Genomic DNA, 17016 nt, shown 5'->3' with positions numbered 1-17016 from the left:
AGTGATTAAGAATCAACAACCTCTTCATATTGACTTCTGAGTCCTTTGACTCAATCCCAGTAGTTTTAGAGTACTTCCTTGCTGCTGGCACAAAATGCTTCATACTCGTTTTGCACATTTCTTTCCCCAGACTAGAATCAGTTATTTCCCCAAGGATCCTTGGTTCCTTTGAGTCAGAAGTGGTATTTAGAGACCACAACCTGGGCATGAGGGTTACTGGGTTTGTTGTATCTAGAGTTTTTCTGTGGACTTAGCTAGGGAATTATATATATTTTGTTTGTCTGTTTAAGAAAGAGGAAAACCCATGAATTCATTCTGGTATTTCCAATTCAAATGAAAGATCACAGGGTATTACTTCTTATATTTGTTTTTTTTTTCACTTGCATTAAAAACTTGGTCCCCAGTAGTGTTAGCATAGATACTTATATGCTTTAGTCTAATATATATAATTTCAAAATATATGATGTTGGCTTTCAAAATTTTAAACTTTTATCAAAATAAAAAAATCAGTATTATGAACAATAAGACTACTTGAAAGTAAGTTGCAGACATCATCCTTAATACTTTGTCCACATTCTCTCACCTAACCACAATACCATTATCACACCAAAGAAATGTAATAAAGATACACTTTCCAATATACCAATTTTCCATTTCTCATGAAAACTTCCCCCATTGATTTAAAACTGTTACTTTCAAACTCAAACACTTAAAAATCACAACAGCTTGTGATACAATCAATATCTTGCATTACATTTGGCTGTCATGTCTCTTTTAATTCTAAAACAGCCCCCTCTGTACCCCCACTGACTTTCTGAGGATGTGATCTAGTAGTTTTGTACAAAGCCCCACAACTTATGTTTCGCCCAGTATGTCTTCGGGATAGATTCCTATAGGTAGCATTGTTTTGGCAAAGAGCATGTCCTCATACAGTTTTGCTGGAGATTATCTCACAGGTGTTCCATATGGCATACCCACTGATACATCAGAGTGCTGCTTCCCTCTGCCTTGTCGACAGAGGGAGCTGCCCAAATCCCAGGTTTCCTTTTCCCTGTCTGATAGGTAGGAAATGTATCAAAGTGGCGTTTTCATTAGCTTTTCTCTTATTGATTTTGAGCATATTTTCTGAGAACTATTCATTCATATATTTTGTCCATTTTTCTATGGACTTGGAACTTTTCTTTTCCATTTTGACACTACACACACATACACACACACTCACACATCCTTTTATGGTATAAACTGCAAATATTTCCCCCTAACTAGCCTTCTTGTTAACTTTGCCTTTTTTAAAAAAAATCATGTAAAAATTTATGTTTTTGTCAGTATTATTTTCCCTTATTGCATATGGATTTCAAATCATATTGAAGACAGTTTGTCCAGGTTCTAGTTTACAGAGGAATTCGCCTTCGTGGAGGTCACATTTTGTTTGAGGAGGACAATAAAAGATAAAATAGTATATGTTAGAAGCTATGTTACAGAAAAAAAGGCAAGGACAGGGTAAGGATCACCTTGTTCAGTAGGGAGGTGGCTGGGAAGTGAGACGAAGAGAAGAAAAAGGAGGGGGGACACTAAGGTGGCATGTGGGAAAGCAAGTGTGTGAAGACTGAGAAAGAGCAGCGAGGGACAGGAGGGGCACTGGGAGCGAGGGTGCTCCGGAGGTTGAGAGAGGAGCTATGGGAAGGGAGCTGGAAAATCAGGTTTAAAATCTCAAAGATGGCAAATATCCCTAACTGGCAGACTAACTGCAACCCCAGTAAAACTCCTATCTATGTATTTCTCCAGGAACCAGCCAAATTTCGTATAATTTCACTTAACAGAAAAAGACAGCAAGTAGAGACAGGGAAACACTGACAAGTAAGCGCAAGATGGCAACCAGTCATTGCAGTTAAGACATTACACAGCCTTTAAAATTAAAACGCTGTGGGGTTGGCACACAAGAGTCAGACAGCGGTCTTGGATACAGCCAGATAAAACAGATACAACCCAGATACAATCCAATTAGCCATGGAAGTTGTGTGTATGAAAAATATCTAAATCTACTTTATAAAGTTTAGGTGGGTAAAATTTTACTTTACAAATTGAAGATAGATCACGGTGAAATACACAGACCTAACGAGTACAGCGAGATTAGTTCTGACAAATCCGTACACCTGTGTAGCCCTCACCACCTTCAACACACAATGTATTTTTAACTCTAGAAAGTTTGTCTCCTCCTTGCCACCCACCCCTCCCTTAGAGGTGACCACTGCTCTGAATGAGAATTTTAGTAAGTGCTTAAAATAAGACAAAATGGAATCCATTTGGATAAATTCCAAATGGCTCAAAGATTTAAATGTTAAAAAAAAAAAAAACAAAAAAACCCTATAAAAACTCAAAGACAATCCCATCTCTTAAAGCTTCCCTTCTTCCAACAGCGACACTGCCTCCTCAGCACCCGAAGCAACACACGTGAACTGGGGCCGCTGCATGCGCTGCGGTCTCCCCCTGCAGGCCCTCCTCAATAGCCGGGTGCTTCCTCCTCACTGCCTTTACAGTGTCACCTTGCTGCACAGTCCTCTATTTAACACTGCACCTCTGCAATCGCTTTTTCTCACAGCAGTTCTTCCATGTACTAGATATTCTGCTTACTTATTCTGTCAGCGGTTTGTTCTCCTGTCCTAGAATAACTCCCTGAAGGCTGGGGCTTCTGTCCATTTTTTCAGTGCTGGATCCTCAGTGTTTACAGCAGGCACTTGATTATTTCTTACTGAGGGTAAAAAAGTGATGAGGCGAGTTTCAGCTAGGGTGGAGCCCATAGTATCTCGTTCGTCTGGGCTTTAGTGCAATGACAGGATGGGGCAAGGCAATTGAGAGAACCACCGAGAACAGCCGGGATGCGGGCGGCAGGTGTGGTAGAGACCATGGGCGGATGTGTCCAGGCAGTGCTTCCAGAGGTCTTAAGGGAAGTGATGTGTTGGGATGAACAAGTGCGAAGCTCTTGACTTCTTTTTGAGCTACCTCTTCATCTGCACAACTGCTGCAGGGCACCTTGGGCCTGGACCCAGCGCAGCTGCCACTGGGACAGCGACAGGCCTTGGCAGAGCTCCCTGGAAAGGGCGGCTTGTCCTGGCTGCTCCCACCTGGAGAAGGGGATGGGGTTAAAAGGGAAGGTCTAGGACCTCCAGACGTTCACTAGCCGACCCTCAACACCACGGTCTGCTTGTCACCAGCCCCCCACCCCCTCCCCCGGCCTAAGTTCTGCCCATTGCGCCCAGTTCAGCCCCCACCTCGTCATGTCCCCCTCTCACCAGTCCCCCACAACTCCCTGAAGCTCGGGGACTCGCTTCAGTGCTTGTTTCAGCAGGTTCTCCAGCCTCTTCAGAGCGTGTCCCAGGCTCTCCTTCTGCTCCTTTTCCTGGGATTCCTGGATCCGCAGCAGCTCTGTAGGTTAGAAACCCAGGGGGCAGCACTGAATCCTCGGGCTCCCGGGTACCTGGCAGCTAATGAGTCACTGTCTCCAGTCATCTAGTCTTCACCTCAGCATCCCTCCTGAGCCTCTCTCTCCTCCCAGGTCCTCCTACCAGATGCAAGCCCACCATGCCCCAGGCATCCTCTGAACACCTTCCTCCCGCCCCCTCGGTCTCCATGGTCCATCCCTCAGTGTCCTACCTGCTTCCCTGCTTGCCCCTCAGCCTCCCTCCTAGCTCCAAGCCTCAGCCTCTTACTGGTCCACCCTTCATGTGGCAGCCAGAGTGCTCTCACGGCCTAAACCTGATCCTTTCCCTCTCCTGCTTGGAACCCTCCAAGGCGCCTCAGCGCCTCAAGACCAAGCCCAAGCTCTCAGCCTAGTACTTGAGGAATGCACCACGTGGCCTCTGCTCACTACTCCGGAGCAAAGCCTCACTGTCCCCCAGGACCACTGGAGACACCATCTTTCCTCCTGGAAGCCCTTCCCAGCATTCCTCACCCTGGCTGCTTCCTCAGACTGCTGCAGTCCTTCCCTCCACTGGTGTCTTCCCTGGGGACTGTGACTTGTCTAGTCTCTCTCTACAGACTCAGAATAAGCCCAGCTCAGAGTAAGTGCAGATCAGCAGTGTGGTCAGACCCTTTGGGCCTGAACCCCTTCCTGGCTTTGTAATCTCAGGCATGACACTTGCCCTTTCTTTGGGCACTCTTAGGCACAGATGGAATTATTTGAGCCACAGGCTAGTGAGGCAGGGAGCAGATGGGAGCACTCTGGAGAGGGGACCCACAGGGCTTACTGACAGGTTGAAGGTAGGGGTTCAGAGGACTAGGAAAAATTACGGATGACTCCTGGGTTTCTGGCTTTAGCCCCTGCATGAGGGCAGTGGGGTCATTTATTAAGGGAAGGAAACCAGGACGGAAAAAAAACAACTGCTTTCCGGACTAAAGGGAACTGAGTTCCAGTTGCAGATGTGTTAAAAGTCCCTGATGCCCACGAAGTAAGACAATGCTGTGCCACGTCTTGGGCTGTTTCTGTTGTTCCTTCACACTGCTCCTTGCCCACTGAAGAGTCGGGGTGGTAAGGAGCTCAAAATTCAAAGGCCTGAAAATGGTCTCTTCCTGCTTTGCTGATAGTACATTGATTCACTTCTTCTCAAGCCACCTCTTCCATCTATTTCTCTTTTGAATTCTTTGCTTCTACAATTGGGACACCCTGGGGTTGGACAGCTCTCACCTTCCTCCCCACTGAATTCTCGGGGGCTAGCACATGGCATATACTCAGTGAGTACTTGCTTAGTGAATCCAGGAATAAAGGACTTCTGCATTTTAGCTTCCTTTCTGTAGTCTTATACTCCCTTCCCTCATGGTAAGGACTAGAAGAGGCTGTGCATGTGCAGAGAGCGGAGACTGGAATCACGCGAGGGATACAGAATGCTTAGCTGCAGCCAGCCTCAGCTCAACACCCTGTTCAGGCCACCTGACTGAGTCTTCCCAGCCGTTCTGTAAGGTGTTATTAATATGATTATGCTTAGTCCACTGCAGGGGAAACTGAGGCAGAGGGAGACCATACAGCAAGGAAGAGGGACTGCTGAGAAAAGAATCCAGTAGTTTAACTATACAGACTGCTTTGTATATACTCAGGTATACTGCTGTTTGATGATGGATGAATATTCGGCAGTTTGATGAGCAGTGTCATCTAATGGTTAGGAGCACAGACCCATGTTAGACGGCCTGGGTTCGAATCTAGCTCGGCCGTCTGGGCAGCTTGCAAGCCCTCTGTGATATGGAGAGAACCGCCGGGGATGCTGCGCAGAGGACTCTAGTGAGACCTCAATGCACAGTGGGCACTGTGTAAGCAGTGGGTATTTGTGATTTCTTCTGGAGGCTAAAGGTGCTGGGAAGGGGCTGAGATGCTGGATAAGGAAGTGGGGCAGGCCTACCCTGGGTGGACGGTCCTGGTGGCAGGTTGGTCTTCATGTGGAGCAGATACCAGCGTCGGAGACTTTGTTGGTCCTGGAGGAACAGAAGGTCCTGGCGAAGAGAGGCAGCCCTCGGGAGGAGCAGCTCCGGAGCCTGGAGGGAGGAGGACGGATAGTCACCTGGGGCGGAGCTTGGGGTCGGAAGACAGGGCCGAGGGGACAGGCACTCACCTTTCCTGCAGGCAGCCCCAGCGTGTGGCTCAGTGCTATGAGGCTGGAGCCCCTTGGGGATGCAGGATGCAGCTGGTGGATGGATGGCAGGATAGTGGGGAGGGGCTGCAATCTGTGGAGTGAAGTCCAGGTTGGGAGGGGTGCTGAGAGAGAGTCTGGGTTCCAGAGGCCCAGGAACTTGGAGGTAGGGCTGAGGGTGAGGTCTGGCAGCCTGGGAACCCTAGTATTGTGTTTTAGGAGTGGGCCCAGGGAGTAGCAGTCATCCACGACAGGGTATGTGGCAACCCCTATCTCACCCTCCGGGGCTGTGCTGCAGCAAGGGGCCCAGAGGAAGATGGGGCAGGTGCTGGGCTTCCTGCTCCAGACACCGCACCAGTTCCTGGCTCTGTGGAGCCACCGCCTCAGACGTGGGGACCACTTTTCGCTGAACCAAAGCTAGCACCTGTGGGGAAGGAAAGGGATGGGAAGGACAGTGTGAGGCTGCTTAGTCCCCTCCCGAGGAGGCCCAGCCCTCCCCAGAATTGGCCCCCACTCCCATCTCACCTCCTCGGGGCTCCGGCACAGGCGTGTCTTGCTGGCTGAGTTGCCCTTGATGAGCAGGCGGATCTGCTCCTGTGTCTCCTCCTAGGCAACCAAGAGGCCATGGAGATGGGCTGATTTTCCGTTTTACCTCCGAGCCTCTGCCCCTGCTCACCCCTTTGCACAGGCCCTGACTTCTCTTGGGAGTCTCACTGAGGCCCCCTCCCCTCACCAGGAGGCCCAGTTCTGGCTCCTTAGGGCTCCCAGTCTGACTCAGGCCCTCCATCAAGCCTGGCCACTTCTCCTGCAATCCCACTTCTCACCACTAGTTGCCGCCAGCATAAGATCCGTTGCTGTTTGGCCTGTAGCTCCTGGAGCAGAATCTGCCGACGCCCAGTGGCCTCCTCCAGCTCCTTGCTCAGGGCACGCAGGGCCTTGAGTTCAGCCCACAGGGCACAGACCCGGAGCCCCAGCACCAAAGTTTGCCTGCGGCCCAAGGAGAAAAGACCAAAGGAGAAGGAAGGTGACTAAGACTCTCGCCGGAGCAGGGAGATCAGAGGCACAAGGATGCACAAGGAGCCGTAAACATAGGGAGACTACCCAGCAGAGCAAGCAGAAAGACTGAAACAGGAGCCAGGGTGCAGAAGTCTATATTCTAAGACCCTTGGGAGAGACATGGCCTAGAGACCATAGCCCTTGGAGACTCTTCACCTCTCGCTGGATCCCAGGATACATCTATCAGCCTTCTCCATCAGGCCCTGGAGGCGCAGGGTCAGGACTTGATGCTCCTTCAGGAGGGGTTCCCGCTGGGTGACCAGCTCACCCACAGACCGCCAGCCCTCCTGGAGTGAGCACAAAGTCAGGGTGACATGGTCCCTGGCAGGGAGGGGACCAAGGTGTTTTGGGTTGGGAAGGGGATGGAGTCCTGGGAAGGGTCCTGGGGGGTCACCTGGATGAGATGCACCACGGATGGCAGGGTCTGGCTGGAGTCTGACTGGTCTGGTGCCTGGGACCTGAGAATAAGGGCTGAGCTGTAGTGGGAGAAGCCCTGTCCCCTTGTAGGTAACCAGTGTCAGCCTACCTGCCAGACTGGTTACTGGGCCTCAGTTCCCATTGGCAGGTCACCCTGCCTGGTCCTGACCTGTCCCAGCTCACCCAGCCACCTGCCCTGCGCTGACTGGGAGCACCAACACCTCACCTGGTTCTCTCCATATCCTGGAGCCCATCCACACTGCACAGGGACTGGATCTCTGCCTCCCGCTCTGCAGCCAGATGCTGCAAGGCAGCCAGGACGTGGCCTGGTGGGTGGTTTGTCAGTAGGCTCTGGTGGGGAGAGGGGTGAAGTCAGGCCAGGATGGGGGCAGGGCTGCGAGCTGGGACTCCATGGAGAAGGAGTAGGGATCATGAGTGAGGTCCTGGCACCCTGAGGTTTAATCATGGGGCAGGGGGTGTAGCCTTTCTTGAGAGTGCCCCTCACCTCCACTGAGCTAAGCCACTGCTGGTAGGAAGTTCCAAAGTGGTCATCTTGCAGGGTTCTGTGGAGTTGGGGAGGAGGACAGAGAATGTTACAAGAACCATTAATTCACCCTTTAATGATCACTGCCACTCTGTAAGGTAGGGGCTGTCACTGTCCCCATGTTAAAGACTGGAAACCAGGTTCCTCTATACCAGCTAGACTTGAGTGTCCCACTTAACAGCATATCAATGCCTTGGCCTTGGACCCTTTCATGTGTGCTGTTTACCTGGAACATCCTCTCAACCTTTTATCCCTCCTCACCAAAGCACCTATCCTCTCTGCCTCCTTAGCTGGGTAAGGTGCCTCCTTTGGGTACCCAAAGCCTCCCAGGCTTGCCCACCCTCTAAGAGCCCTACCTACCTGGGTTGTCACTATCTCTAAAGGTCTGCTTCCTCTCTTCCCAGCCTGGGAGCCCTGTCAGGGCAGGGCCTGGGGCTGACAGAGCCCAGAGGTAGTGTCTGTAACAAGGTTCTTTACAGGGTCTCTGGTGGCCGAGGGCTACTCACGGAACGCCGCCTCCCTGGGCCTGAGGACTCAGGAGGCTCTGCAGGAACTGGGTTCGGAGGCTGCAGGCTGTTCGGACATCGTGCTGTGAAGAAGAGGGTGTAGTATGAGGGAGGCCCAGAGGTCCATCTAACCCCGGACACCCAACCTTTCTCCCCGCTGGCCCAGGACTCTTACCAGGACCGCAGGCTCCAGGCCCAGGGCTGCTGATATCAAGGGTCCAAAGTTTATATCCACTTTGGCCTTCCTGGAGGGAGGAGTTCAGCTGGGGCTAGGGGTCCTGGGAGGAGGCGGCTGGCAGCACAGAGGTTGGTGTTCCCTCCTGCTGCCAGCAAAGCTAGTCACAGGGATCACTGAGCCTGGATCTCAGAGGCCAACCCCCAGATGAGGTCACCTCCCAGCTGGATGACTGCATTAATCTCCTCATCCATCTCCCTGCTCTTACCCTCTGCAGTCTGTTCTCCACCCAGCAGTAAGCCAACAATCCTGTTAAAACCTCAGACAGATCAAAACAGTCCCTGTTTTGCTCAAAACCTTTGAAAACGTAATGGGTTTCCATCACACACAGAATAACAACAATTAGAATGCTTCTAAGCACTCTGCTTGATTTAACTCAATTATCATACCTACCCTTTAGAATAGATATTAATATTATCTCTCTTCTACAGAACTTAGAAACTGAGGCACAAAGCAGTTAAATACTTTGCCCAAAGTTGCACAGCTGTAAGTAGCTGAGCCAGGGCATGAACCAAGCCTCCGAATAAAACTCCAATGCCTTCATAGTGCTCTGTCCACCTCTCCAACCTACCCCCTTACTACTCTGCCTCTTGCCTTCAAAATTTAAGCTGAACTGGCTTCTTGGCTGTTCTTCCCACATGCCAGGCTCAGGGGGCTCTGCTCTTGCTGTTCCTCTCAATGGAAATTCCTCCCCTAACTCAAATGTTAACATCCTCAGAGAGGTTTTCTCTGACCACCGTACCTAGGGTAGCATCTCCCTCTCCCTTCCTACATCACCTTTTCTTCATAGCGCTCATCTCCACCCTTGGTTATAGGGTTTGTTTGTGTCCTGGTTTAGCACTTGTCTCCTCTGCATCAGAGTGTGAGCTCCATGAGGGCAGGACTGTCCTGTTTACTGTTTTTTTTTTCTCCCCCCAGCACTGGCGTTCTAGATATACAGCTGGCACCATGCTAAGCACTGAAAAAACAGGTGGCTGAGACGGCAAAAATTTCTGGCTCCATGGAGTAAAGCTCAGAATTCTAGAACCCAGAAGGGGTCCGGGCAGAGCACTGGGTCTCTAAGAATGTCTGTATGCCCACCCTGGTGAGGGATGCTCCCTGGACACCTGAAGCCCACCTCTCTATGTCCTGCAAGCGCTTGAGCTGATTCTGCAGTCGCTGCATGGGATCCTGGAGCTCACGCTGCTGTCTTCGCATGGCCCCAGCTTGAGCCCGGAGGAGGAGAGCACGGCGCTGGGTATCTTGCATTCTCTGTAGGTTCTGCTCCATGGCCATGTCTGTGAGAGGAACAAGGGTGGCCATCAGCGCTTTCCCTCACCCCATTCTGCTGCCCATCTCTCCAGCCCCATGGGTCACCCTGAGCCTCAGTCTCTTGCTCCATCAGCTCCAGGCTCTGGTCTAACTCCAGGATCTCTGCCCGCAGGCGGGCAACGTCGGCTTCCAACTCCAACTTCCGGCGGGCCTGGTGGAATCAGGTACAGGGTCAGATGCATGGCCTGACTGCTCTCTGTGGGGCAGTAGTCTCTTACCTGCCCAGTTACATGGCATAGGGTTTTCCCCAGGCAGTTTCAGTGCCTGAAGAAGAGCACCAGGGTACTATCATGTCCCCCTCCTTCCTTCTGGGATTGCCTCATCTGTCCCCCCAACCTGTTTCCTGTCTCTGTCCCAGTCCTCATCTTCCCATTGAGCCCCAAACCAGGAGTCCTGAGGTCTCCTGGAAGCCTCCCCCAAGATGTCACCTGGGCACCATGCACATGCTGGGTCCCATACTGGCCTCAGCATTTCTCCCAAGCCCATCTCTTCTCCCATCAACCTCACCGGCTTTGATGCCTCATATCCATGTCCCCCCACTCACAGCTCACGCCTCCTCCCCCCGGACTGCAAGTGAGTGCAGGGATCGGGCTGTCTTGTGACACAGTGACCCTTGGTATCACCCAGCACAAGGCTGGGCCCAGAGCAGAAGATCTATAAGTCCTTTTTTTGGATGAAATAAAACCTTGCAGCACATGCTTCTCACCTCTGGATTGTCCTGGTGGCCATACCTGAGGAAATGAGATCAGAGTGAGAGGATGATGGGGACTTCCAGGGGAGAGACAGGAGGTGTGAGGCTGGGGGCAGGGACATGGCTTGATGGGGCTGGGGAAGACAGGAAGGGACAGCTTTGAGGACCAGTTACCAGAGCAGGTTTCCCCGGATCTTCCTGACGTTCCTAAATGGAGAGGCAGGAGGAAGGGGAGTTACAGTGGGGCTCTCCTGGGTCCTCTCCTCTGCCAAAGCTTCCCTTCTGTGGCCAGGCTCACCTCTGGCTGTGCACGTGCCGCAAAACGTAGGCCCAGATGTCGGCCCCCTGGCCCAGACACAGCCTGTGGGAACAGCATATAAAGGTATGCCTGGGCCATCACACAGGATGGAGGATCCTCACTAACAGAGTGGTGAGGAGGTAAGACCTTTACTAGGGAATTCTCATCTGTACGGGAGGGAGGGCCCATACTTTTAGGGGTAAGGTATTTCCTCCTGGGGAGTTCTCAGCCACTGAGAGGGTGGGCGTCTCACTGGGGATAGGGGTATTCTCATTCTCTGGTGGAGTGCTCCATTTCTCCTGGCAAAGGATTATCTCCAGTTACTTCCAGAGGTGGGGTGAGGGGTACACTGCCAGAAAGGGCCCTCTCATGATCAGTTGTGGGTCATTACTCCTATACATTCGGTCTCGAATGGGGCGGTCTTTGCTGACTTGAGTGTCCTCACTAGCTAGGGTGGGTGGTGATGTACTGAGGGACAGCCTTACCCTGGAGATCCAATTTTCACACTGATAAGAGAGAGCTTTATTACTAACTCATGGAGGATCCCCACTAGTGCAAGGGACCCCATTCTGGGTGGCCTCAGAGGATGGGGGTGGGAGTCACCACCAGGACTCCCTCACTCAATTCAGGATCCTCTGCCTGGATTTACTACCTGCAGGGCAGGAGCGCCGTCGAGGGTTAATTGCACTGCGGCAGCAGCGCCCTCAAAGGTTATTTTCACTGGGGCAGAGGGGCAAGGGGAGGATGGCGCGTTTTGGATGAAGACGTGGGTCTCATCCCGGGAGACTCCATCTCCAGGGTGGGGAGTCCTCACTCCCAGAGCGGCTCTCACCTGCGCAGCGTCGACTCCGGGACCCGGGCCGCCACGGGCACCTCCATCTCTTCCGCCGCCCAGCAACCCAGTTCCCGCGCTTGCTGCGCTAACTCCATGACAGTGACCAGGCCGCTGCCTCCCGCCCCTTCTTCAGTGTGGCGTCCTTCTCTGACGTCACGCACGCGCCGGAAGTGATGCCACGGTCTCCAGGAAGATGGGGGCTTTCCCGCTCTGCGGGGTCTCAGAGCCGACCCACAGCTCTCTTACCTCGGGGTTCCTGTGAGCGAAGATGAAAGAACTTGAAGAAACGGTGGGATCCGCTTGCCTTCTGCGTCTTCCTTCCTACTACCAGCTGTTCCCTAAGAGGCTAAAGGTCCCTAATGCCTCCTTTCATTTTCTCGACAAAATGGGACTTTCATCCTAGGAGGATGACAATCCAGCGAGGGGATGCCAAAATTACTGCCCTTCGATTTCAGAAACAGGGTGTCAGGTCTGAGCGAGGGACGGGGGCAGTTGGCATGAGCCTAATATTTCCCTGGCATACTTTCTTCTAGGTATTCGTTCGTCCTTACCAATCCGTAACATTCGTGAGCTGACCTTGAGCTGGGGACACCCCGGTGGCTGAGACAGCCCCAGTCTCCATGCTACGGAGCTCACAGTTCAGTGAGGGAAGTAGACGCATCACCAGGTGGGGATAGATAGGACATAAGCGGCAGGGGTGGGTCACTTTGGGGTCAAGGAACGTGAGAGGTCTGTGGAGTGCCCCTAGAAAGCGCTAATACTAGGGCTGGAGTCCTGGAGAGCCCACTCAGCCTCAGACATGGTCCTGAGAAATAATACCTCTCACTCAATATGATTGTGTCATTAATCACTGTCTTCAGTGTCCAGTACAGAGCCTGAATCTCTAAATAGTTGTTGAATAAACAAATGGGGGAGAAAGATGGCGGGGTGAGACTAAAAGCTGGGAACCCAGGGAAGAGGATGGAGCAGGGTGAGGGAGAGGAGGGTGTTGAGGACAGTGCTGGACAACTGTAGGGATGTTGAGTAGAGAGGTAACTGAGTGGATCTCATGTGAAGTTGACTGGCTGTAGAGGGGTGAAATACAGCACTCTAGGCTGGAGATTAGGTGGAACAGACCTTGATATGGGGAGATGAGAGAAGGGACAGCTTTGGAGGAGATGTTGACAACAATGTTATCAACACTATGGGTGTGAGGAGTCAAGGAGGTGTCCAAGGGTCAGCTGAGTCTCTGCTCCAGGAACAAGGGGACTACAAGGTTTCCATTGAGATAGCAGATTTCAGGGAGAAGATGAATTGAGCTTCACATGCTTCTTATGGGCTGAGATGCAGAAGAGGGTGCCTGGGGCTGATGTAAAATCCAGATGGGCTTCCTGGAAGAAAGATTAGCAGCTTCTACTTCACCATTTTGATTTCTCAACAGTTTTGATTTCTCTCAAACGTCTCCACCCTTCCAACTTTTGTGGGTTGTTTTGCTATTAAAAAAAGCAGTTAGCATGTTTGCCATGGGTCTCTGAGCCTTTCAAGGAGTGTTAGAAAGTATTGACTGTTAAAGGAATAAAGAGACAAATCACAGATTGGGAGAAAATATTTGCAAAACACATATCTGATTATTGACTTGTACCCAAAATATACAAAGAACTCTTATACTCAACCATGAGAAAATAATCCAGTTTAAAAATGGACAAAAATTATGAACATATGTCTCACCAAAGAAAATATACAGATAAATGCAAGTAAGCATACGAGAACTTGTTCAACACAATGTCATCAGGGAGTTGCAAATTGAAACAATAATGGAATACTTCTACATATCTATTAGAATGTCTAAAATCCAGAAGTGAGGTGGCTGACATTTTGCCAGTCATGCAAGTTGTCCCTGGCTGGCTGCTCGCACATCATGTTTGCATAGGGCAGCAGCCAGGTCAGCAAGTGTTGCACTTTCTCCTGGCTCTTCCATCAACTTCTGCAACTCCTGGGCCATGTGTGTGTTTAGCTCCAGCTTCTCTTGTGGGCATTCATACCAATAAGGTCAGAGGCAAGTTTATTTCAGCTTGTGCTAGCTTTCCCCCATTTACATCTGTCTTCCCTTCCTAACAACTGCCTGCCCTCTGCACTTTGAATGGCAGCATCAGACACTAAGAATAATATTAGGGACTGCTTAATGTCTCCACCACTTGCATAAGGTCAAATCCCTGTCTGTCTGTCTGTCTGACTGTCTATCTACCTACTTATCTATCCCCTGCTGTTGGTTCAGTCTCTCTAATTGAACCCTGATATCAGGAGGAGACTGAGGCCAGGGCAGGGAACTAGGGCAGGGGATGGTAGAACTGAAGCATAGCAAGGGACTGGTGAGAGTGATGATAGGGCTAACTGGAGGGAATGGATTCTAAGATTAAGACTTTTCCAGAGAGCAAAGCAGTGTTCTCTTTGGGATAGTAGCTTTCAAGACTCCCTCCCTCTCACATCTGAGCTTTTATTCCTGCTCTGCCCCCTAACTCAATTACCCTTCTTATCTTCAAAGGCTACATCCTCATTCTTTAATTGATTATTTTTACTTTTGGCTGTGCTGGGTCTTTGTTACTTTGCGCAGGCTTTCTCTAGTTGCGGCAAGCAGGGGCTACTCTTTTTGTAGTGCACAGGCTCTAGGGCTAGTGGGCTCAGCAGTTGAGGTGTATGGGCTCTAGAGCACTCGGGGTTCAATAGTTGTGAATGGGTCTAGTCACTCTGCAACTTGTGAAATCTTCCCAGACCAGGGATCGAACCCATGTCTCTTGCATTGGCAGGGGTGGGCTTTTTAAGAAACTTAGGTATTTTAAAGCGCTGAAGAATTGAACTGTTGAACATTTGAACTGTGTTCACCACTTTCGAACCGTGGTGTTGAAGAAGACTCTTGAGAGTCCCTTGGGCAGCAAGGAGATCCAACCAGTCCATCTGAAAGGAAATCAGTCTTGAATATTCATTGGAAGGACTGATGCTGAAGCTGATACTCCAATACTTTGGCCACCTGATGTGAAGAACTGACTCATTGGAAAAGACCCTGATGCTGGGAAAGATTGGAGGTGGGAGGAGAAGGGGACAACAGAGGATGAGATGGTTGGATGGCATCACTGACTCAATGGACGTGAGTTTGAGTAAACTCTGAGAGTTGGTGATGGACAGGGAGGCCTGGCGTGCTGCAGTCCATGGGGTCACAAAGAGTCAGACATGACTGAGTGACTGAACTGAACAAAGTATTTTATGAAATTCCTAACAAATAGAATGACGTGGATTTAACAAAAATAATATTAAGCATGAAATGAGGTTTTGATTTCAGTTAATACAATAGCAAAATTTTAAGATTAGTGATAGTATCCAATTAGGTAAAACCACCTGTCATAATAAATCAAACAATAAACTTTTCTTCTCACCAAAAAGAAAGAAAGTTGTCAGTTTCATTCTTTTGCATGTGTGTGTGTGCTAAGTCTCTTCAGTCGTGTCTGGTCTGACTCTTTATGACCCTATGGATTGTATCCCCAGGCTCCTCTGCCCATGGGATTCTACAGGCAAGAATACTGGAGTGAGTTGCCATGCCCTCCTCCAGGGAATCTTCCTGACCCAGGGATTGAACCTGGGTCTCCTGTGGCCCCTGCATTGCAGGAGGATTCTTTACCAGTAGCGCCACTAGGGAAGGCCATATTTTGCATGTAGCTGTCCAATTTTCCCATCATCATTATTGAAGAGACTGTCTTTCCCCCATTTTATATTCTTCCTTACTTTGTTTTAGATTAATGACCATATGAGAGTGGGTTTATTTCTAGACTCTCTATTTTGTTCCATTGATAACTGTCTATTTTTCTACCAGTACCATACTGTTTCAATTACTATTGCTTTGTAGTAGTATAGTTTCAAGTCCAGGAGCATGATATCTCCAGCTTTATTCTTCTTTCTCAAGATTTCTTTGGCTGTTTGGGGTCTTTGGTGGTCTTATAAAAATTTTAGGATTGTTTGTTTTAGTTCTGTGAAAACTGCCGTTGGCATTTGGGCATTTGACAGGGATTGCATTGAATCTGTAGATTGCTTTTGATAGTAAGGACATTTTAAAGATGTTGATTTTTCTGATCCATGAGCATGGTGTGCTTTTCTTTTGTCATCTTCAATTTCTTTCCTTGGTATCTTGTAGTTTTCAGAGTACATTTTTTTTCGCCTCCTTGGTTAAATTTATTCCTAGGTATTTTATACTTTTTGAGGCCTTTGTAAATAGGATTTTTCCCTTAATTTCTCTGATAGTTCATTATTAGTGTATAGAAATGCAACAGATTTCTGAATCATATACTAGTTCTATTTTTAGTTTTTAAAGGAACCTTCACACTGTTTTCCATAATGGATGCACTAATTTACATTCCCACCAACAATGTATGAAAGTTTCCTTTTCTCAATATTCTCTCCAACATTTGTTATTTATAGACTTTCTGATGATAGCCCTTCATATACACAGTGAAGTGATACCTCACTGTGGTTTTGATTTGCATTGCTTTAGTAATTAGTGACATTAAGTATCTTTTCACAAGCCTGTTAGCCATCTTTTGTCTTCTTTGGAAAAATGTTTATTTGGGTCTTCTGCCCACTTTTTGATTCCATTTGGGATTTTTTTTTGATATTGAGTTGTATGAGATGTATATTTTGGATATTAAGTACTTATGATGAAATGTTAGTTCATCATTTGCAAGCATTTTCTCCCATTGGATAGGTTGTCTTGTTTTGTTAATGGCTTCTTTTGCTGTGCAAAAACTTTTAAGTTAAATTAGGTCCATTATTTTATTTTTGCTTTTATTTCTTTTACCTTAGGAGACTGATCCAGTAAAATATTGTTATGCTTTATGTCAAAGACTGTTCCACCTATGTTCTCTTCTAGGAGTTTTAGTTCTCTTCTGTGGTTTCAGATCTTACGTTTAGGTCTTTAAACCATTTTGAGTTTTTGTATATGTTGTGAGGGAATGCTCTAATCTTACTGTTTTACATGTAGTTGTCCAACTTTCCCAGCACTACTTGTTGAAGAGACTGTCTTTTTTTCCATTGCATGTTCTATGAATTGACTGTAGATATATGAGTTTATTTCTGGGCTCTCTATTCTGTTCCATTGATCCATTTTTTATGACAACAACAAACTGTTTTGATTACTGTAGCTTTGTAATATAGTTTGAAGTCTGGGAGGGTTATACCATCAACTTTCCCCCCTCCCCTTGGGATCATTTTAGCAATTTGAAGTCTTGTGGTTACATATAAAGTTTATTTATTCTAGTTCTGTAAGAACTATCATAGATATTTTGATCAGATCAGATCAGATCAGATCAGTCGCTCAGTCGTGTCCGACTCTTTGCAACCCCATGAATCGCAGCACACCAGGCCTCCCTGTCCATCACCAATTCCCAGAGTTCACACAGACTCACATCCATTGAGTCAGTGATGCCATCCAGCCATTTAATCCTCTGTCGTCCCCTTCTCCTCTTCCCCCCAATCCCTCCCAGCATC

The 17016-nt window shown here is 49.0% G+C and overlaps 1 protein-coding gene across 1 annotated transcript; it reads right to left on the bottom strand.

Moving 5' to 3' along the window:
• Positions 1–470: 470 nt before the first annotated feature.
• HAUS5 (HAUS augmin-like complex, subunit 5) lies at positions 471–12193 on the bottom strand. The gene is made up of 19 exons (XM_010849015.1): positions 11506–12193; positions 10674–10736; positions 10550–10582; positions 10391–10415; positions 9730–9835; positions 9491–9650; positions 8314–8383; positions 8139–8221; positions 7594–7651; positions 7315–7439; positions 7066–7129; positions 6828–6958; positions 6440–6602; positions 6141–6221; positions 5894–6039; positions 5598–5709; positions 5388–5520; positions 3291–3423; positions 471–3122 (listed from the first exon to the last, which is right to left on the bottom strand). The coding sequence occupies exons 1-19, from the start codon at positions 11601–11603 to the stop codon at positions 3005–3007; spliced, it is 1902 nt and encodes a 633-aa protein (XP_010847317.1). The 5' UTR covers positions 11604–12193; the 3' UTR covers positions 471–3004.
• Between the last annotated feature and the right edge of the window lie 4823 nt (positions 12194–17016).

This window comes from Bison bison, unplaced genomic scaffold (assembly GCF_000754665.1).
Source record: "Bison bison bison isolate TAMUID 2011002044 unplaced genomic scaffold, Bison_UMD1.0 scf7180017864280, whole genome shotgun sequence".
Classification (NCBI taxonomy): domain Eukaryota; kingdom Metazoa; phylum Chordata; class Mammalia; order Artiodactyla; family Bovidae; genus Bison; species Bison bison.
This window is presented reverse-complemented; position numbering and strand designations above follow the sequence as displayed.

What these genes read in the sequence shown, in the direction of transcription:
- HAUS5 (XM_010849015.1), bottom strand. Translation starts at nt 11,603, where the DNA reads ATGGAGTTAGCGCAGCAAGCGCGGGAACTGGGTTGCTGGGCGGCGGAA. An exon ending in GCCTGGAGCCTGCGGTCCTG is followed by an intron (nt 8,222 to 8,313) that starts GTAAGAGTCCTG and finishes TCTTCTTCACAG; the next exon opens with CACGATGTCCGAACAGCCTG. An exon ending in ACCAGGACCGTCCACCCAGG is followed by an intron (nt 3,424 to 5,387) that starts GTAGGCCTGCCC and finishes TCTAACCTACAG; the next exon opens with AGCTGCTGCGGATCCAGGAA.